This window comes from Stenella coeruleoalba, assembly GCF_951394435.1.
Source record: "Stenella coeruleoalba genome assembly, chromosome: 11".
In the NCBI taxonomy this organism is placed as follows: Eukaryota; Metazoa; Chordata; class Mammalia; order Artiodactyla; family Delphinidae; genus Stenella; species Stenella coeruleoalba.
Window position 1 is genome coordinate 60,782,004 of NC_137157.1, and position 20,245 is coordinate 60,802,248.

Sequence of the window (20,245 nt, forward strand, 5' to 3'; positions counted from 1 at the left end):
AAGCAGACAGTCTGCCAGCGTATGACAAAAGATCAGGCTGCCTGCCCTATGCCACCCCAGGCTGTCACCTGTGCCCCTACACCCTGGACTTGCCAGGAGGCACCGAGGCCATGGGCCGGGAAGGTGGGACTGGAACAGGTCTGGGCACCCTCTCCACAGCCCCTTGCCCAATGCCTCCACCCTCACCACCGTACAGCCTGGGCCCTGGGGCCTTGGCTTACCACAGGGGACTGGGACCAACCCCAGAACAGAGCCCCACTGATGGTGGCCACAAAGCCTGGGTGGGAGGAGGCCAGCCAGTCACTGTGTGGTGGCGGTGGCCATGGCAGCCCCTATCATCCTGTTCCAAGTCAGGAGCGCCCCAGGGGGGAGAAGGAGGTGGCATCCTGCCCCAGACAGTCTCGGCTCAGCCCCAGCTCTGGAGCTCAGGCAATAACTGGGAGCAGCCCCTCCCTCCCGCTATGGGAGAGGAGACTCCCCTGACCAACAGGGCCCCTCCCGCTCTCCAGGGGCGATGGGGCAGGAGTGTCTGTGGAGCCCAGGAGCCGGGAAAAGATAAAAAAGCCATCAGTGGCCCAGCAGCTCACCGTGCTCTTTCCCAGCTCTCCCGGCCTGCACTCCAGCCCTGCTGCAGCCATGAGGTCCTCCGCGTCTCAGCAGATATACTCCACCAAAGGGGCCTTCAGCTCTAACTCTGCCAGCGGAGCGGGCGGCTCCCGGGCCCCCAGCAGCATCAGCTGGGTGACCGCGTCCCGGAGTGGTGGCAGCGGGGGGAGGGCCCGCTGTGGCCCCAGCATGGGCGGCTTTCGCAGCCGGAGCCTCTATAACTTGGGGGCCAGCAAGAGTATCTCGGTGAGCGTGGCTGGAGGGGCCTCATCTGGACAGGCCCTGGGAGGCTTCGGCCTTGGTGGTGGGGCCTATATGGGCCCGGGGGCTGGCAGGCAGACGTTCGGGCCTGCCTGTCCTCCTGGAGGCATCCAGCAGGTCACTGTCAACCAGAGCCTGCTGACCTGCCTCAATGTGGAGATGGACCCAGAGATCCAGCGGGTGTGCACCCAGGGGCGGGAGCAGATCAAGACCCTGAACAAGTTTGCCTCCTTCATCGACAAGGTGGGCCGAGGTGGAAGGAGGCAGGGAGGGGCCATGGAGTGCAAGCCAGGCCCCTAAGAGAGGGTGAGCTGGGCGGAGGCTGGTGCAGCCCATGTGCACTGGGGCCTGGAGTGGATGGAATGACCTTTGGAGCACTTCTGGTCTGAGCGTGGGACGCCTGGACCCGAATAGCTGGACCGTCTTTACTGTAGTTGATGGTGAATCTCGAGTCCACTCACGAGGCCTGTTGGCCCAGCCTAGCTTGACCGTGTTGCAGCCTTTCTTATAGTCGTCATTAATGCGGTTACACGGCAGCCTTGTCCCCCAATTAAACAGCAGATTGTCCTCATTGCTCTTCTTAGTGGGGTGGCCCTTACTGCCTCTTGTTGTTTTATAGCTGGGAAAACGGGCTCAAGTGTCAAGTCTCCAAGGAACCCCATCTGTTGCCTGTTCTCTTGGTTTTGGAGGAGGTCTAAGGACAAAGATGTGATCAGGACACAATGGTGGGGGGGGGGGGTCCTAGGGGAAGTCTCCTTTTCCCTTCTCCAATTCTTCCTCGCTGTTCCAACCAAGGAGCTCAGTTTGGGGTGGAAAATGAGCATGGTGGTCACCAGGTCACCATGACCCGGGGATATGCAGTTTGATCTGTCCCAGATCGGGAGTGTCCTGACTCCTCCTCTGGCCCTCAGGCCAACTAGGGAAGCTCTTGTAGTAATCTCTGGCATTTCCAGGTCCACTTTGCCGCATTGTCTACCTCTACCCCGAGCCCCCCCAGGCAGTGGGACCATGATGAGGAAAATCCTGGTGGATGACCATACCTTGGTTCAGTGATTTGTGGGTTCCCAAAGGATATTCATGTCCCCTTTCTCATATGATACCCACAGTATCTCATGAGAAATCAGTCTAGTGATAGTGTGTTCCTTTTTTTTTTTTTGAAGGATTATTTACTTATTTATTTACTTATTTTTGGCTGCGTCTGGTCTTGGTGGCGGCATGTGGGCTTCTCTCTAGTTGTGGCGTGCGTTTTTTTTTTCTCTCTCTAGTTGTGGCGCACAGGCTTAGCTGCCCTGCGGCACGTGGGATCTTAGTTCCTTGACAAGGGATCGAAACTGTGTCCCCTGCATTGGAAGGCAAATTCTTTACCACTGGACCACCAGGGAAGTCCCGTGTGTCCATTTTTAAGAAGAGAAAATTGAGGTCTGGAGAGGTTGAGTGATTTGCCCAGGATCATACAGGTACTTGGAGGCAGAGGTAGCCCTGGGACTCAGTTCGTGGCATAAAGAGGTCTTTTTGTCACTGCTGCCTAGTGCCCTGGGGCCATGTGACTGTGGGCCTGGGGTGCTGTGGAGGTGGGATCTGGAGAGACCTGATGGCAAAGGGTGAGGCAAACTGTTCTGCCCACCTCCTCACCTTTTCCCCTAGTGACTTTTGTTTCTTTTGTGGGACTGTCCCAGAGGTCAAACAAGCAACACCTTCTCAGACTCTCAGAACCATGGTCTGGGAGCTGAGGCCTGACAGGTTGTCCGTGTCTGATATCCTGAAATCCTGGTTGGGCAGAGAACCCCCCTGGGGGCCCATTAAGTTCACACCATGAGCACCCTTCTGAGTCTGTCGAAATAGGGCTGGACATCCATGTTTTAAAAATTAAAAAAATGTTGGGCTTCCCTGGTGGCGCAGTGGTTGAGAGTCCGCCTGCCGATGCAGGGGACACGGGTTCGTGCCCCGGTCTGGGAAGATCCCACATGCCGCGGAGAGGCTGGGCCCGTGAGCCATGGCCGCTGAGCCTGCATATCCGGAGCCTGTGCTCCGCAACGGGAGAGGCCACGACAGTGAGAGGCCCGCGTACCGCAAAAATAAATAAATAAAAAAAATTTAGAAATGTCAAATTTACAGAAAAGTTGCAATAATGGTACAACATATTCCTATATTTCCTTTCACCCAGATTCACCAATTTTTAGCATTTTGTCACATTTGCTTTCTTTCTCTCTCTTTCTGTATGTATATTTGTATATATCCATATGTACCTATATATACACGTATACTATATATGTATCTGCATTAAAAATTTTGATTTTGATGCAGAATTGAGGCTCAGAAACATTGATCTAGTTTGATTTACCCAGGATAAGTGAGAAAGGGAGACCCAGGAAGAAGTGACTTGACTTCTTCCTGGGTCAGGAAGTAAATGACTGACTGAGCGGGGCTTTTTAAAAAAAATTTATTTATTTATTTTGGCCACGTTGGGTCTTTGTTGCTGCATGTGGACTTTTTCTAGTTGCTCTGAGTGGGGGTTTCTCATTGCGGTGGCTTCTCTTGTTGTGGAGCACGGGCTCTAGGCACGCGGGCTTCAGTAGTTGTGGCTCGTGGGCTCTAGAGCACAGGCTCAGTAGTTGTGGTGCACGGGCTTAGTTGCTCCGCGGCGTGTGGGATCTTCTCAGACCAGGGATCGAACCCATGTCCCCTGCGTTGGCAGGCAGATTCTTAACCACTGCGCCACCAGGGAAGCCCCGGAGCTGGGCTTTTATGTTTATTAGCTCTTTAGAGTCCTTGTCATTGGATTGGACTGTCTTTTCCAGCAAAGATTGTTCACTCAGGAACTCCTCCCCACAGCAAGACAGAGGCCCTGCACTGCCCTGTGGTGTCCTGGTCAAGACAGATGGTGACGATGGGCCAGGTCCTTGGTCCCTCCTGGGGCTGGGGCTGGCGCCAGCCACCCTTCTTGCTCTGGCTCAGGTGCCGTTCCTGGAGCAGCAGAACAAGATGCTGGAGAACAAGTGGGCGATGCTACAGGAGCAGGGCCAGAAATTGGGCATCATCTGGAACAATCTGGAGCCCCTCTTTGAGTACTTCATCAACAACCTATTGGGGAAGCTGGACAACCTCCAGAGCGAGCAGGGGAGGCTGGACTCAGCTGAAGAACGTGCAGGATCTCGCTGAGGACTTCAAGAGCAAGTGAGGAGAGCTGGATAGGCTGGGGCCATGTGGGGATGGGGAAGGGTCAGCCTGGGAAATCTCCCCAGAGAGGGCCACCCTATTCTTGGGTCCAGGGACCCAGCTGGGGGAGTGTCCAGACAGAGCTGCTTCCCTCGGGGGCTCAGGTCCTGGACCCATTGCCTCCTGGAGGATTGTCACACTGTGTACTGTTGTAAGATGAAAAAATATTATAAGGTAGGGAGAAAAGTGTAATGAACATTTATGTTCTCATTACCCAACTTTAATAATTGTCTACTCATAGCCAATTTTATTTTGTCTACACCCCTACTCACTCGCTTTTCCTCTTCCCTTATTGTCTTGAAGCAAATCTCAGCCGTCATGTCATTTCATTCACAACTATTTTTACTGGATATATTCATATAGTTCATCTGCATAACGTGACTTAATAACACACAAACACAATGCCCTAAGAACACCTAAATCTTTACTTTTTTTTTTTTTTTTTTTTTTACGGTAGGTGGGCCTCTCACTGTTGTGGCCTCGCCCCGCTGCGGAGCACAGGCTCCGGACGCGCAGGCTCAGCGGCCGTGGCTCACGGGCCCAGCTGCTCCGCAGCATGTGGGATCCTCCCGGACCAGGGCACGAACCCGCATCCCCTGCGTCGGCAGGCGGACTCCCAACCACTGCGCCACCAGGGAAGCCCCCACCTAAATCTTTTGAAACAATAATCCTCAGTATCACCAACTATCCAATCAACAATTGAATTTCCAATTGTTCCATAAATGTCATCAATTTAAAAAATACAGTTTGCTTGAATCAAGATGCAAATAAGGTTCACATATTATGATTGGTTGGTCTGTATATTTATGAATTTAAGGTATAAACTTTCATATCTTTTCCCATTGCTTGACACTGGCAATTTCTAAACCTTAAATTCTCTGTAAAAACAGTTGGAGAGAAGTTGGTGTTTTCAATGACATCCTATTGTAGAAAGTGAACGCAAAGGTTAATCATTGTTGACATATCTTCAACCTGTTCCCATAAAGCCTCCCAAGGGCTCTGATCCAAAGAGATGGCTACTCTCAATTGCCATATTATTGCACAAATACTGTGCTTATTTCCTCAAAGGAAGTGGGAGGAATGTTTAAAGACTGTATCCCTGTTTCTTCATTGGTTAGCTGCATTACAGAACTGCTCCCCAAAGGTGTTCTTGGCCATTGTGGGGCCCATCAGGGCTTCCTTAAAGCCAACTGGGTTCAATGTCTTAAAAGGCAGAACTGGGAGGAGGCTGGGCTGAGTCTTCCCTGTGTAACAGGTATGAGGATGAAAGCAACAAGCACACTGCCGCAGAGAACGAGTTTGTGATGCTCAAGAAGGTGAACGAGGTGGCAGGGAGTGGGGGCAGGTGGTCTTCGGCTGCCAGGGTGCTGGGCTGACTCGGAGAGAGGTGAGAGCCCTGGGGGCTGAGCCAACCGCCCTGCTCTCTCTCTCGCCCCCAGGATGTGGGTGCTGCATACATGGGCCAAATGGATCTGCATGGCATGATAGACATCCTGATAGAGGAGATGGAGTTCTTGAGGCATCTTTATGAAGAAGTAAGGTAGCCAATGGACAAGGATACTTACATTCACATACAGCTTTGGGGATTCCCCCTGGAAGTCTGATCAGAATTCACTAGTGCAACTTAATTGATAGAATATAGCACCTGGACCTGGATCAGTACTCGTTTCCATGTTTATGTGCTTATGATGGGCCAGGAACTGAGCTAAGCTTTTTACATAATCCTCTCAACAACTCCATAATATGGGTTCTATTACTGTCTCCCTTTTATAGTCAGGGACACTGAGGCTCTGAGTAACTTGCCCATGGTCACACAGCTAGTTAGAGGCAGTTCTGAAATTAAAACCTGGTCCTTGGACTGTTATACTGTTCCCCTTGTTGCCCAGTTTGTAATGGAGCAAGGGATACAGGAGCAGAGATGGACAGAGAGTGGGGACTGAAATTCCATGTGAGAGCAAGAGGTGAGGTGTGGGTAGCAGGTAGATCACAGAATCTACGAGGGGTCCCAGGAAACAAGGGGGCTTTGAAGACCAAGGTAAGAGGGTTGAACTTGACATGAGTTGGTGATAGACTCTTAGATTCAATAGGGAGCCCAAGGCCAACCTTATGCTCAGAATAAGAGCCCTTTCTCTAATATCCCTGACGGGGGGCATGTAGCCTTTACTTGAATACTTCTAGAGGCAGGGAGCTCACTCTTTTTTAGGGCAGGCATTTCCATTATTGAACAACCGTATTGGAAAGCTGACTTGAATCTTCTTCCCATGACTTCTGCTCTTGATTGGCCCTGATTCTGCCCTCTGGGCTGCACGTATCCAATTGTCTTCCATGTGACACATGTCTGTCATATGAGAACAATGTAGTGGTCGGGATGATTAGTGAACTGACATTTGTGGCATGTGAGAAAGTTGGGGAAACAGCATCCTTAGTCCAGAATCCAGAAAACAGAGAGGTGGGGAGGAAGGTTACAGATACAGACTTCTCTTCATGCAGCCTAATATTGTACTAGTTTATGTGTTATTTTTAGAAGCCATTTCACAATGTTTGCCCCTTAAAAGCTCCCTGGTTTTTTTTTACGTGAATGCCTTCAAGTGAGACATGCATCCCCTGTCCTCCAACTTCCTGTATTTGGGCAGCTGAATTTTTGAAACTGAACGCAAGAGTTAATGATTCCCCTTTTTCCTGTGAAATGTTATTGTGGTTCCATCCCATCATTTTAGGTCACTGTGGGTGCTTTGAAACTTGATTCTCCTATCCATATATTGGAGGTGTCCAAATGGCTAAGTGCATATATTACTGATGCCCCAGCTTTGGGTTATCTGCAGACCTGATAAACTTTCAGTTTAGTTATTTACAACCTTTCAGTGTAAATCATTGATAAAACACATTAAGGCGGACAGAGCCAAGAAAAGAGTCCTCGTCCAAGAGCTAGATCTTCCTTGGTGACTTCCCACCAGGCTGATCTCATCACTCCACTAATAAATAATTTGTGTTTCAAGAGGCTCAGTTATTTTAAAATCCAGTGAACCATGGCATCATCTGGCCCACATTTTTCTGTCTTATTTTTAAGAATGTCAGAAAAAAAGCATTTCCAAAGAGAGGGGAAAAAAAGCCGTCTTCCAAAGAAAGTCTTGGTCAAATAGCATCTGTGGCATCCTTGAGTAGTTTGGCAACACAGCCGTGGAATAAAATCTATTTGGTTTGACTTTTCCTTAGGGAAGTCTTGCTGGCTCCATGCCTCTTACCCACATTTTAGAATTCATTCTAGAGGTTCATAGGAGATTGATATCAAGTTTAAGTTGGAGAAGTCTAAATCTCTCCCCTTTGAAAATGAGGACGTTTTCATGTCTCAGGCTCTGGAAACTCTTCTACTGTCTATATTTGTCATGGATCTCCAGGGGTGTTTATTTCCTTGGCCATGGCCATGGGGTCCTAGGATTTGCTCCTCTGGCTTGGACCCCTGAGATTCCCAGCAAGGCCAAGGTCTCTCATACCCTCAGTGTCTGTCTTGGCTTCCATTTCTTCTCAAGCATCCTGCCCTTTCCAGTTTGATGACTGTTTTCTTGATGGGAAAGAGCAAATGACATAGCAGTTGAGTTGTTGGCTTTGCCTGGGTCTTCTGTAGGGTTAGCCCAATGCTACCTCCCTGTTCTTCACACCTAGAGCTTATCTAATGACCCCTGTCCACTGGCCTTAGCGTTTTTCCAAGTACATCCTTGGCTGTGTTGTTCCCCTTCAAACATCTCTACACGCCTGTCGGGATGAGCTTGTTGGGGAGTGTTCTGTGCCATCATGCTGATCTCTTAGGTGCCTCCCCAGTTTCTTTTTTAGTGGGATCACCGATGGGCATTCACCATCCGGAGCTTCCTTATTCTCCTCTCTTAGGGTGGACTCTCCTTTAGGACAGGTCAAGGGTGCCTAGCTCCTCTTCTCTGAATGGGTAGGAACTAGCTTTCCTACTCTCTCAGAAAGCTTTCCCTTCCTTTGCTGTTCCCTGTCCGTTTGACACATGTGGCTGAATACCTTCCACACGACCACAGAAGGACAGTCTGCCTTTGTGGGTTACCATGTGACGAGAGCCATGTTGGGACAGGGATAAGGTGCATGGGGCAGGCTGTGGCTGACCCTCCCTGGGAGGTCTGGGGGCATTTCAGAGGAGACAGCATTCGTGTTGGATTTTGAAGGAAGGGCGGGATTTCTGAAGGAGGAGCAGCGAGGGTCTGCCAGCCAGGGCCCCAGCCTGCGCCATGACGCGGAGGCACCAAACAGCACGGTGTGTTTGGGGAGCAGCAGGTGACCTGGCGTCAAGTGTGTGGGAGAAATGGATGAGGAGATGAACAGGGAAGGCGAGCTGGGACCAAACCAGGGTCACTTCCTGTCAGAGTTCCCCATGTCTGTGGGCACCTCCTTGCGGGGGGGAAGAGTGAAGGCCAGAGCAGTCATTCCCTTGCTTGCATACCAGGCGTGATGGCTAACACTGCACTCGGTAATCGATTTCATGGTCTGGTTTTGGTCAAGCCAGATCTCAAGGAAATCCAGAAGGCCAGCCACCAATCCCTGGTGTGTTGTACAGGGCAGGAAAGTTACCTCGTGGCTTCCCTCTGGTCCGGGGGCTCCCTCCGGGATCCAGCTCCAGTGCCCTCACTTCGCCCCTCTGGCTCCTTTTCCCATGCGTGGGTGCTCCCTCCCCTCAGGGCCCCAGATGTCTAAGGAGCTCACACCTTTAATCCACAGAGTTCTTCTCTCTCCACTAGCATTAGCTCTTTCTTTGGAAAGCCTGAACTTTTTATCCTCTAGTCCTAGCAAGAACACCTTTATCCACTCTTGATGGTGTCTGGTAGATAGTGTTTGCCTCCTTGTCTTAAAAATTCCAAGTTAATTTTCCTCAGGACCACGCTCTGGCATGGGACTGTAGAGGGACCCTGAGCTGGGGAGGGTGACGGGTGATGCTGCAAGATGATGCTGGCAACGCACGACTGTGACAGAATGACTTGTTCTGTGGCACATGCCTCACGGGCATCCTGACTGACTTTTGGAGAAATCTGGGCAAATGATTCATTTTACTGAGCTCCCACCATGGGCCACGTATGGATCTGAATCCTCAGATCAACTGCATGAGGAAGGTATTATCACGGCCATTTTACAGAAGAGGAGCCTGAGGCCTCGTGAGGCTTAGTGATGACAGTGGTCCCACAGCTGGTAGATGTCAGACTGGGGACTTGAACTTAGCTTTGTCTGTCTTTAGAGCTCATGTCTTTTTTTAAGAAAAAATTTTTAATTTTTTCTAGTACACTTTGGCCATGCCGCGTGGCATGTGGGATCGAACCTGCGCCCCCTGTTGTGGAAGCGCGAAGTCTTAGCCACTGGACCACCAGGGAAGTCCCTAGAGCTCAGGTCTTTTCACTAAACCGTAAATATTTTAGTGATTGGATTTCTGCCCCCTCTCCTCCCAACCCATTTCACCTTTTAAAAGAGAATCTAATTTGAGAATTTAAATCTATGTCCATACAGATGTCAGTTTTGGCTTTGCTAGTTCTTTCTTTCTTTTTTTATAATTTTATTTTTTAATTGAAGTATAGTTGATTTACAATATTGTGTTAGTTTCAAGTGTATAGTAAAGTGATTCGGGTATATATATATATATTCTTTTTTCCCCGATTCTTTTCCATTGTAGTTTATTACAAGAGGTAGTTCTTTCTTTCTTTATGCCCATCTCCATCTTAGTCTGTATCATCTCAGGTTCTGGTGTCAAACTCCCTGTGTTTGAGACTTAGCTCCTTGCTTAATAGTTTGTGATTTTGGGCAAGTTGCTCTCTGTGCCATTGGGAAAGGGCAGGGAATGAGTTAGTACCTGTCAAGTGCCTAGCACAGTGCCAGATCACAGGGAACGTCCACTAATGTGGATTGTTCTTGCCATTCTTCTATCTACTGTAATCCCACTGGCAGCAGTGAAGGGCAGCGTGTGAGCAAAGTTGGAGACAAGACCAGAATATGTTGGAAGGTACTGACTTTGAGGCGGAAGATTTTCTTCCCTTTGGGAGCCACTGAGGAGCACTGAGTGGATGAGGGATTTGATCGGAGCTGGGGTTTGGGGCAGTTTGTCTGCAGCCCAGGGCAGGAAGGACCACGGGAGAGATAGAGGCAGAGCCCAACTGGGAGTCAACACAGTCATGACCTAGTGATAAGAGCTGGTCTCAAAGCCCAACATACCGTTCTCGGCATCTTTAAACGTCGTTTTAGGTGTGAGAGCTGATGGTCCTGGAAACACAGGGAGGGCCCAGAACATCAGCATGGACTGTAGATAATTAGTGTATTCCAGAGGAAAACACTTGGGCTTTGGACACTCACCTGACTGGTTCCAGGCTGGGCCCTGCTGGGTCAGACTGGATGACCTTGGATCTTGTGACCCTGGATGTGTCACTTCTTTTCTCCAAGCCTTGTTTCTCACCTGCCTATGTCAGGACCACTGTGAATGGTGATGCAAGTTGTTAAGTGCCTGAGCAGAGAGTGGCGTTTGAATCAGGCCCATACTTGGCTGCCTCTGTCCAGAGGAGTGCTGTTTCCTAATTTGCACAGAAGCACCCTGTGGGCCAGCTGTGGCCCTGCCTGTCTCACAGGGTGTTCTGAGAATTAAAGGTGAATGTGCTGGCTCAGGCCTGGTACCAGCTGGAGTCCAGTCAGCACACATTCCCTTTCCCCTTCTTTAAGCTCTTGGAAGCCTGCAAATCCACACAAAGAAAGATGTCTATAAAACTGGGAGCCCCATTCCAGCTGGAGAGATTGAGGCCTTTCCTGGCAGTTGTAGCTTCCTTCTAGGGCGGAGCCTGGGGGAGAGCACAGGCCTCCTGATGCCACCTGGGGACCCCTGGCCTGGAGCATGGGCACTGGTGACAGCTATTTCTGTTTTTGCAGGAGCTGAGTCAAGTGCAGACTCACATGTCTGACACCAGTGTCAACCTCTCCATGGACAACAATAGCAACCTTGACCTGGACAGCATCATCGCCGAGGTTAAGGTCCAGTATGAGAAGATTGCCCAGAAGAGCAGGGCTGAGGCCGAGGCCTGGTACCAGACCAAGGTGAGAGAATGGCCAGTCCAAGGATGTGGGCTAGGCCCGCACCAGGACCTTCCCCCATTGTGAGAGGCCTGGGCAACTGGGCTCCTTGGAGGTCTGGGGCCAAACACATCCAGCCTACACATTCTGCTGTGAGGGTGGGCCCAGGGGTCAGTGGTTACCCATGGGGGCCTGGAACGATCTGACAGCTCACTGTCATTTCTTTGCCTCCAGTACAAGGAGCTGCAGGTGACAGCTGGGAAGCATGGGGACAACCTGAGGGACACCACGAATGAGATTGCATAGGATCATAAGAGGCTTCTATGAACAACTATATGCAACAAACTGGACAACCTAGAAGAAATGGATAAATTCCTAGAAACATACCACCTACCAAGACTGAATCAGGAAGAAATCAGAAATCTGAACAGATCAATTACTAGTAAGGAGATTGAATCAGTAATCAAAAGTTTCCCAGAAAAGAAAATTCCAGGACCAGATGGCTTCACTGGTAAATTTTCACTGGTAAATTTAATGCCAATCCTTTTCAAACTTCTCCAAAACCCAAGAGGCAGGACAACTCCCAAACTCATTTTATGGGGTTAGCATCAAAGCCAGATAAGCACACTACAAGGAAAAAAACTACAGGCCAACATCCCTGATGAATATAGAGGCAAAAAAATTCCCAACAAAATACTGGAAAGCTGAATTCAGCAGCACATTAAAAGGACTATACACTGTGATCAAGTGGGACTCAACCCTGGGATGCAAGGTTGGTTTGACATACACAAATCAATAAATGTGATACATCACATTAATAGAAAGAAAAATAAAAAAATCATGTGATTAAAAATCATATGATCATCTCAACAGATGTAGAAAAAGCATTTGATGAAATTCAACATCCATTCATGATAAAAAACTATCAACAAAGTAGGTATAGAAGGAACATATCTCAGTATGTTCCTCAGTATAGTAAAGACAATGTATGACAAGCCCACAGAGAGCATTATACTTAGTGGTAAAAGGTCACAAGCTTTTCCTCCAAAATCAGGAACAAGACAAGGGTGCCCACTCTCATAATTTCTACTCAGCTAGTACTGGAAGTCCTAGCCAGAGTATTCAGGCAAGAAAAAGAAATAAAAGGCATTAGAATTGGAAAGGAAGAAGTAAAATTTTCTCTATTTACAGATGACATGATTTTATATGTAGAAAATTCTAAAGACTCCACAAAAAAACTGTTAGCTCTAATCAATGAATTCAGTGAAGTGACAGGATACAAAAGCAACATACAAAAATCTATAGTGGGGCTTCCCTGGTGGTGCAGTTGTTGAGAGTCCACCTGCCGATGCAGGGGACACGGGTTCGTGCCCCGGTCCGGGAAGATCCCACATGCCATGGAGTGGCTGGGCCTGTGAGCCATGGCTGCAGAGCCTGCGTGTCCAGAACCTGTGCTCCACGATGGGAGAGGCCACAACAGTGAAAGGCCCGCATACTGCAAAAAAAAAAAAAAAAAAAATTATAGTGTTTTTAAACACTATCAACAAATTATCTGAGAAAGAAATAAAGAAAATGATCCCATTTACAATAGCATCAAAAACAATAAAATGCTTAGGAATAAATTTAACCAAGGAGGTGACAGGTCTCTACATTGAAAACTGTAAGACATTCATGAAAGAAATTGAAGAAGACACAAATAAATGGAAAGATATCTGTGCTCATGGATTGGAAAAATTAATAGTTAAAATATCCATACTATCCAAAACCATTTATAGATTCAATGAAATCCCTGTCAAGATTCCAATGATATTTGATATAGAAGTAGAAAAAACAATCTTAAAATTCCTTTGGAACCACAAAAGAACCCAAATAGCAAAAGAAATCCTGAGAAAGAAGAACAAAGCAGGAGGCATCACAAGTCCTGATTTCAAACTATATTATAAAGCTATAATAATCAAAACAGTAGGGTCCTGGAATAAAAACAGACACATAGACCAGTGGAATAGAATGGAGAGCCCAAAATACACCCATGCATGTATAATCAACTAATATTTGACAAGAGAGCCAAGAATATTTGATGTAGAAAGACAGTCTTTTCAATAAATGGTGCTGGGAAAATTGGATATTCATATGTAAAAGAATAAAACTAGACCCCTATCCTACACCACTCACAAAATCAACTTGAAATTAATTGAAGACTTAAATGTAAGACCTGAAACCATAAAACTTCTAGAAGAAAACAGGAAAAACCTTCTTGACATGGATCTTGGTAATAATTTTTAAGGTGTGTCACACCTAAAGCACAAGAGAGAAATTAAAAAATGAACAAGTGGATACATCAAACTAAAAAACTTCTGCACAGCAAAAGAAATGATCAGCAAAATGAAAGTTCCACCTATGGAATGAGAGAAAATATTTGCAAACCACATACCTGATAGGGGGTTAATACCCAAAATATATAAAGAACTCATACAACTCAATTGCAAAAACCTCCAAATAATCCGAAAAGGAAGAGGACCAAGAAAAACATCTTTTCCAAAGAAGGTATTCAACAAGTACATGAAAAGGATGAAAAGGTGCTCAGCATCACTAATCATCAGGGAAATGCAAATTAAAGCCACAATGAGGTATCACCTCATGCTTGTTAGAATGACTATCATCAAAAAGACAAGAAGTAACAGATGCTAGTGAGGATGTAGAGAAAAGGGAACCCTTGTGCACTATTGGTGAGAATGGAAATTGGTGCAGCCAACTATGGAAAACAGTGTGGAGCTTCCTGAAAAAATTAAAAATAGAACTACCATAAGATCCAGCTATTTCACTTTTGAGTATTTATATGGAGGAAACAAGATCACTATGTTGAAGGGATATCTGCAGTGCCATCTTCATTGCAGCATTAGTTACAATACATGGAAGACTTTGAAACAACCTAAGTGCCCACTGGCAGGTAAAGAAGATGTGGTTTATATAGAAAATGGAATATCATTCAGCCATAAGAAAGAAGGAAATCCTGCCAATGCTACAATATGGATGGACCTTGAGGGCATGATGCTAAATGAAATAACTCAGACAAAGAAAGACAAATACTGTATGATCTCACTTATATGTGGAATCTAAAAACAAAAACAAACCCAACCCCCCCCCCCAAAAAAAAAACCTCATAGAAAGAGAGATCAGATTTGTGCTTACCAGAAGCAGGGTATAGGGGGTGGGGAAATTGGGTGAATGTGGTCAAAAGGTACACACTACCAGTTATAGGATATGTTCTGGAAATGTGATATACAACTTGCTGACTATACTTAAAAATGCTGTATGGGATATTTGAAAGTTGCTTAGAGAGTTAATCCTAAAAGTTCTCACCACAAGGAAGAAAATTTTTTTTGTAGCTGTAAGAGGTAATGGACATTAACTAAACTTATTATGGTAATCATTTTGCAGTATATCCATATGTCAAGTCATTATGCTGTATACCTTAAACTTATACAGTGTTTAATGTCAACTGCATCTCAATAAAACTGGAAAAAAATCCACATTTTAATTAGACTTTGTGGTTCACAAATACGTTACTTTGCCTGTGACCTTCACAGCAGCCCCAGAATTTAGGAGGGGGCAAATGATACCCCTTTTTGCAGGTGAGGCAATTAAGGCTCACCGAAGTTAACTTTCACACCTGCAGTGGTATAGCTGGTGAGTGGTAGCCAGGGCTGCCAATTTCAAGCTCTCCACCCTTTCTTCACAGTGGCAACCTCCGTCCTACCTCTGTTTCCGTCACTCGCCAAATCATATGGAGCCTTCCTCCACTGTGTCTCTAGGAGTCACCCCTGTCCCTCTTCATCTCCACACTTCCCTACTCTGAGCCTCAGTCAATTAATTACCCAAGTAATTCCCCAACTGACTGACTTCCCAGCCCTGTGCCCTGCCACACCCCAAACCCTGCTGCCAAATCAATGTGCCCCTCCCTTCTCTGGCAGCCTTAGAGTTCCTGATGGAAGGGACCCTTCTTGATGTCCCCTCCACTCTTAGCCTGGTCACTCAGTCTCGCTAAAAGAGACCAGACAAGCCCCACGAAACTTCCACCAGGGTCGTGGGAGTGCCAGCAGAGGGATTTTGAGCCAAACCCTAACCACAGCTTAGGAACACAAAGGTTAGCACTTAGCAAAATTAACTCCACCACCTAGGTGGTCCCCAGCTTGGGGAGGCAGTCATACTTTCAGTGAGCTTTCTCTTCTCAGGGGGATGGAGTATAGAGCACCCCTGATAGGATTAATAACTAGTATTTACTGAGTGCTCACTGCCTACTGTATTACTGTCAACTCTCAACCTGATTCACTCTTTACAGCAGCCTATGAGAGAAGTACTATTTTCATCCCCATCCTGCAGATGAGGAAACGGAGGCATGGAGTGATTAAGTAACTTGTCTAAGGTCACACAGTTAGTAAGTAGTTGAGTTGGGTATGCAATCCAAGAAGCTTGGTTCCAGAGCCCAACTACTGGGTTATGCTGTTTTATAGAAAAAGAAATTGAGAAGCAGGGGTACTGGAGCTGGAGAGATATCTGAGGCAATCTAGTCCAAACGTTTCTTTCTTTCTTTCTCTCTCTCTCTCTCTCTCTTTTTTTTTTTTGGTCACACCACACAGCTTGTGGGATCTTGGTTCCCTGACCAGGGATTGAACCCGGGCCCCGGACAGTGAAAGCATGGAGTCCTAACCATTGGATTGCCAGGGAATTCCCCAAACGTTTCATTCTATAGGTGAGAAAATGAGCTGAGAGAGGGGAAGAACTTGCTAATGACAAAGTAGAACAAGAAACAAATTTTTTCAGGTGGTAATCAGATTTTTTTAAAAAATTGAAGTATAGTTAATTTACAATGCTGTGTTAGTTTCAAGTGTACAGCAAAGAGATTCAGTTATACATATATATATATATCTATATATCTATATATATATATCTTAACAGAGAAACAATTTTATTGAAATTATATTTACGGCTTAAAAAATAGGGACAGTTTTATCAAGTAGCAAAACTCAAAGATTATACTATGGACCATGAAGATCCACTAATGATGTGTATGTTACTTAGAAATACTTGTGTAAAGCTGGGAATGGCCTGGACACGGGGTTTCGATGCTGAATTCCTGGAGCCTCAGGACCCCAGGGGCTGCTCTCAGGGGGTCCAGGGAGAGGCCAGCATGTAAGAAGGTTCACGGTTCCCTCCTCTGCACCAATCAGAGCATCTCTTCTTTTACTTGGTTTTCAAATGGGGCTGTGCGTATGTTTTTTTTTGTTTGTTTGTTTTTGTTTTTTGCCGTACGCGGGCCTCTCACTGTTGTGGCCTCTCCCGCTGCGGAGCACAGGCTCCGGACGCGCAGGCTCAGCGGCCATGGCTCACGGGCCCAGGAGCTCCGAGGCATGTGGGATCCTCCCGTACTGGGTCACGAACCCGTGTCCCCTGCATCGGCAGGCGGACTCTAAACCACTGCGCCACCAGGGAAGCCCGTGTGCATATGTTTTGGATGACAAGAATGGTTTTGCTGTCAAAGCATGTTGGGTAACCCCTGCTGACACATGCCCGGGAAGTGGGGGGAGACCAAGAATGCTCTCTACCCCTGGGAAAGGGGGGACCTTGTGTACAGACTTCCCCTTCCCGATTCTAAGGGCTCCCCACCCTCTCTCTGCCCTCACTGTCCCCTTGCCGAAATGCTGACTGGTCCTCTTCTGCAGAGTCTCTGATCCCCAAGTTGGCTCTGGCTCCCCACAGAGTGACTCTGGGGCTGCTGAGGCTGGTTGACTGAACGGGGTGAGGGCACAACCCAGTCAGGACAGGCGGAGGTGCTTTCCCACACCACACACCAGGTTTGGGGCTAAAAGACTTGGGATCCCTGTAATCCCAGGACTGAATGCAAGGGCTTGCCTCCCTGACCCAGAAAACCCTAGGCAAACACACCCTCCGCTCCGCTCCACACCCCTGTCAGCGGCTCATCCTTCTTTGACAAGATGGGGAACGGCTGCCAGCTGAGGAAGGGTCACAGAGGTTAAGAGTGGAACTGTGGAGGTGGGGTGGGAACCTGCTTTTAACTGTCACTGCCAGGGGGAGTCACCCAGGAGCTGGCCCAGGAGCTGCAGGAGGAAACCTTCCCTTTCTCAGGGATGGAAACTCTTCTTTGCCTCTCTCCCTCGAGGGTCAACGCTCTCTTGCACACTGAAGACATGCCTACCTTCAGTTTCTCAGGCTGCCGTTTGAGGATTTTGTGAACTTCTGGCAATTCTGACTTCATAATAGAGCCACAGAATATGGCTCTAGTCCAGAGCTTTCTTCCTGTTTGGTTTGGGTTTATTATTGGATTTGTCATTTAGTTAATTTGGACTTAGTTAGTTGGAGGACGCAGAATTGGCCCCTCAGGACAGTGTCCTATATTATTGGATACTTGTAAGGACAGGGCCACATGATCCAAACAACCAGTCCTGTGGCAAAAGCAAGGACAGAACAAGCAGAGTGCTGGCCGAGACCCCGTGGCTACTCTGATGCACCATAAGCTACAAGTCTGTCTAAGTTGCTGTATAGTTGTTTTTCCTACAGATTCTGATATACAGCATTGTGGTGCAGAGGTTAAGGTCACAAGCTTTGATGTTAGACAGACAGGACTGGCCTCCTACCTCCACCACTTCCTAGCTATGTGATCTCAGGCAAGCTACATAACCTCTCTGAGCCTCAGCGGCTGTAGCTCTAAACTGAGCATAGCAACTCCTCTTTTTTGCAGGGTTGTTGTGAGGAAGGGAACCCCTACCTGAAAAGCACCCAGTGTCCAGCACGTGATGGCAGCTCTATACGAGAGTTCCTTCTACATGGAAAGCAAGGCGGGCTTTCCCTCATCTAAATTTTTATCTTAGGAATGGCGTCTGCCTCAACTTAGAGTTAGCTTGATGAGAAGTACATCAATTGGGGATCCTTGGTTTGGGTGCCCCACAGGCACAAAATAAGATTGATTGTATATTATAGATTATTTCCCTTAAAGTCCCTTCCACCCCTGCTGGCTTTCTGTTTTAGGCACTGGACACAACTTAAGGACACAGCATTTTCTCCTAGTATCGGGGTGTCACAGCTATAGACTACAAGACACAATGGACACATCACGAGATGCCTTGAGGCTGCACCCTGCAGATGCAAACCCTCCTCCTAGCCCATGAAAGTCCTCATCAACCCCCAGGGAGGGCAGAGTCTTTGCGAGCAGACTGATGTGGGTTCGGGTCCTGGCTCCACCACATGCTACTGTGTGACCCTGGGGGGCTACTTCTCCTCCCCGGGGCTTCCAAGTCATCATTTGTAAACACGGTTGTGATACTGACTGCAGAGAGCTTTTAGGAAGATTACATGACCACATGTATATAGAGCCTTCAGTACAGTGCCTGGCATGAAGTTGGCATTCAATAAATACTCATTGAAAGGATGAGAGGATGTTCAACCTTGTCCCTCGCAGGAGATAGTCCTGGCTCTAGAACGCTCACTTACTACTGGTGGACGGACCATCCCTTGGGCTCTCTCTCATGGACATTTGACGGGGCCCAGGGGGTCTCCTGTCCTCCCTGCTACAGCACTTCCACCCACTCTCCATTTACTTGGAGGTCACCTAGGCAGGGGCAGGGAGAGCCCAGCAAAGGCTGAAGTAGATGGGGACAGAGGGTGGGGTGCAGCTCAGAGGTAGAGGGAAGAGGAGGGCAGGGAGAGGCAATGAGGGTAGAGGTGGGGAGAGAGGAGCTGGCCAGAGGAGAGAGCTCCCAGCCAGTCCAGCCTCCCCTGCAGCCCGATCCCCAAGACCTGCATCCACTGACCACCCTCTTCTCACCCCATGGGCCCGCCCTGCTCTCTCTCTTTGCACGGGATGGCTTGATCATTTTTGGGGTGGCCAGCTTTCATTCGGTCAGAGTCAGCTCAGGCCTGTGGGAATTATGTAGGCCCTCATCACTGCTGTTCCCCAGATTCAGAATAGCAGTCTCATTAGGGATTGAGAAGAGGGGTGAGGTTTCATCTAATTTCTCCTCAGAAGTGGCAATGGCAAAGCCCGGGCAGGATAAGAATGAATGCCTACCGATCTACTACATACCAGGCACTGTAGATACCTCATCTCACGATCTATGAGGCAGGCGTCCCATATGATAGATGAGAGGATGGGTTGAATGGGTTCAGAGAGGTTAGGTGACCTGCCCAAGACTGCACAGCCAGTTAGTGGCAACAGGTGGGATTTGAAGACAGATCTGTTGCACTCAGTGGGGAAGAATTTAAGTCTGAGCTTAAAACTAGGGTTTTGTATTTGAAAACATTGCTCTGGGCAGAGGCTCATAGGTTTCACCATTCTGCCAAAGGGGTCCCCAGCACCTTGGAACAAAAAGTTCCAAGCTCCTACCCTGAATGCCGGGACCATCATGGGAAAACAGAACATGACCTGTTCCGGTGGAGCCAAGAAAACAACTGGGCAGCAAACTGAGTAGCATGGCGCGCACAATAAGGACCCAGCCTGGAGAACGCTGACCTAGAATCCTGCCAACCCAGACTGGAAGCCCCGAGAAGGAATGCGAGTCTTGACGGCCCAAGGCAGAGTCAACTTTCTTCTGTCCCCAGCTCCATGCCCGGCACACAGTAGGTTCTCAGTAACTGTGTGTCAAGTCGAGGTGAGTCTTGATCTAGGTTTGGAAGGCCAGAAGGCTGGAATATGGATTTCCCCTTTTGTGTGACTACATGGGACCAAGTGCACATGGAAGAAGAGTAATGAAATTGACAAATGACTGTGCAGCCTCTGACGGTTTACAAAGCACTCATTCTTCTTAATCTCAGGATCTTGACAGAGGTGAAGGAAAATATTTGTAGTATTTTCAATTTATGGGTGAAGCAACTGAGCCCCAGAGAATGACTTGCTTCAGGTTTGCAGAGCATGCATGTGAAGTCAGGCCTGCAGGTTCCATATTCTGTGGAGTGAGCGACAGAGCGATGGGTTGTCTTGTCTGGAGCAGGGAGGCCCCTGGAGGCTGGTGAGATGGGAGTACAGTGGGTGGGGGGCCTGTGACCCAGGAGGCCCTGCATCACCGGTTCAGCTTCTCCCGGCGGAGAGCATGCCCTCCAA

The 20,245-nt window shown here is 48.0% G+C and overlaps 1 protein-coding gene across 1 annotated transcript; it reads left to right on the top strand.

Moving 5' to 3' along the window:
• Positions 1 to 636: 636 nt before the first annotated feature.
• KRT79 (keratin 79) lies at positions 637 to 11,439 on the top strand (the record flags this gene model as incomplete). Its single annotated transcript, XM_079937992.1, is given in 7 exon segments — positions 637 to 1,110; positions 3,823 to 3,995; positions 3,997 to 4,041; positions 5,339 to 5,399; positions 5,523 to 5,618; positions 10,993 to 11,157; positions 11,368 to 11,439. Coding segments are annotated over 7 exon segments (1,086 nt in total).
• Positions 11,440 to 20,245: the final 8,806 nt, after the last annotated feature.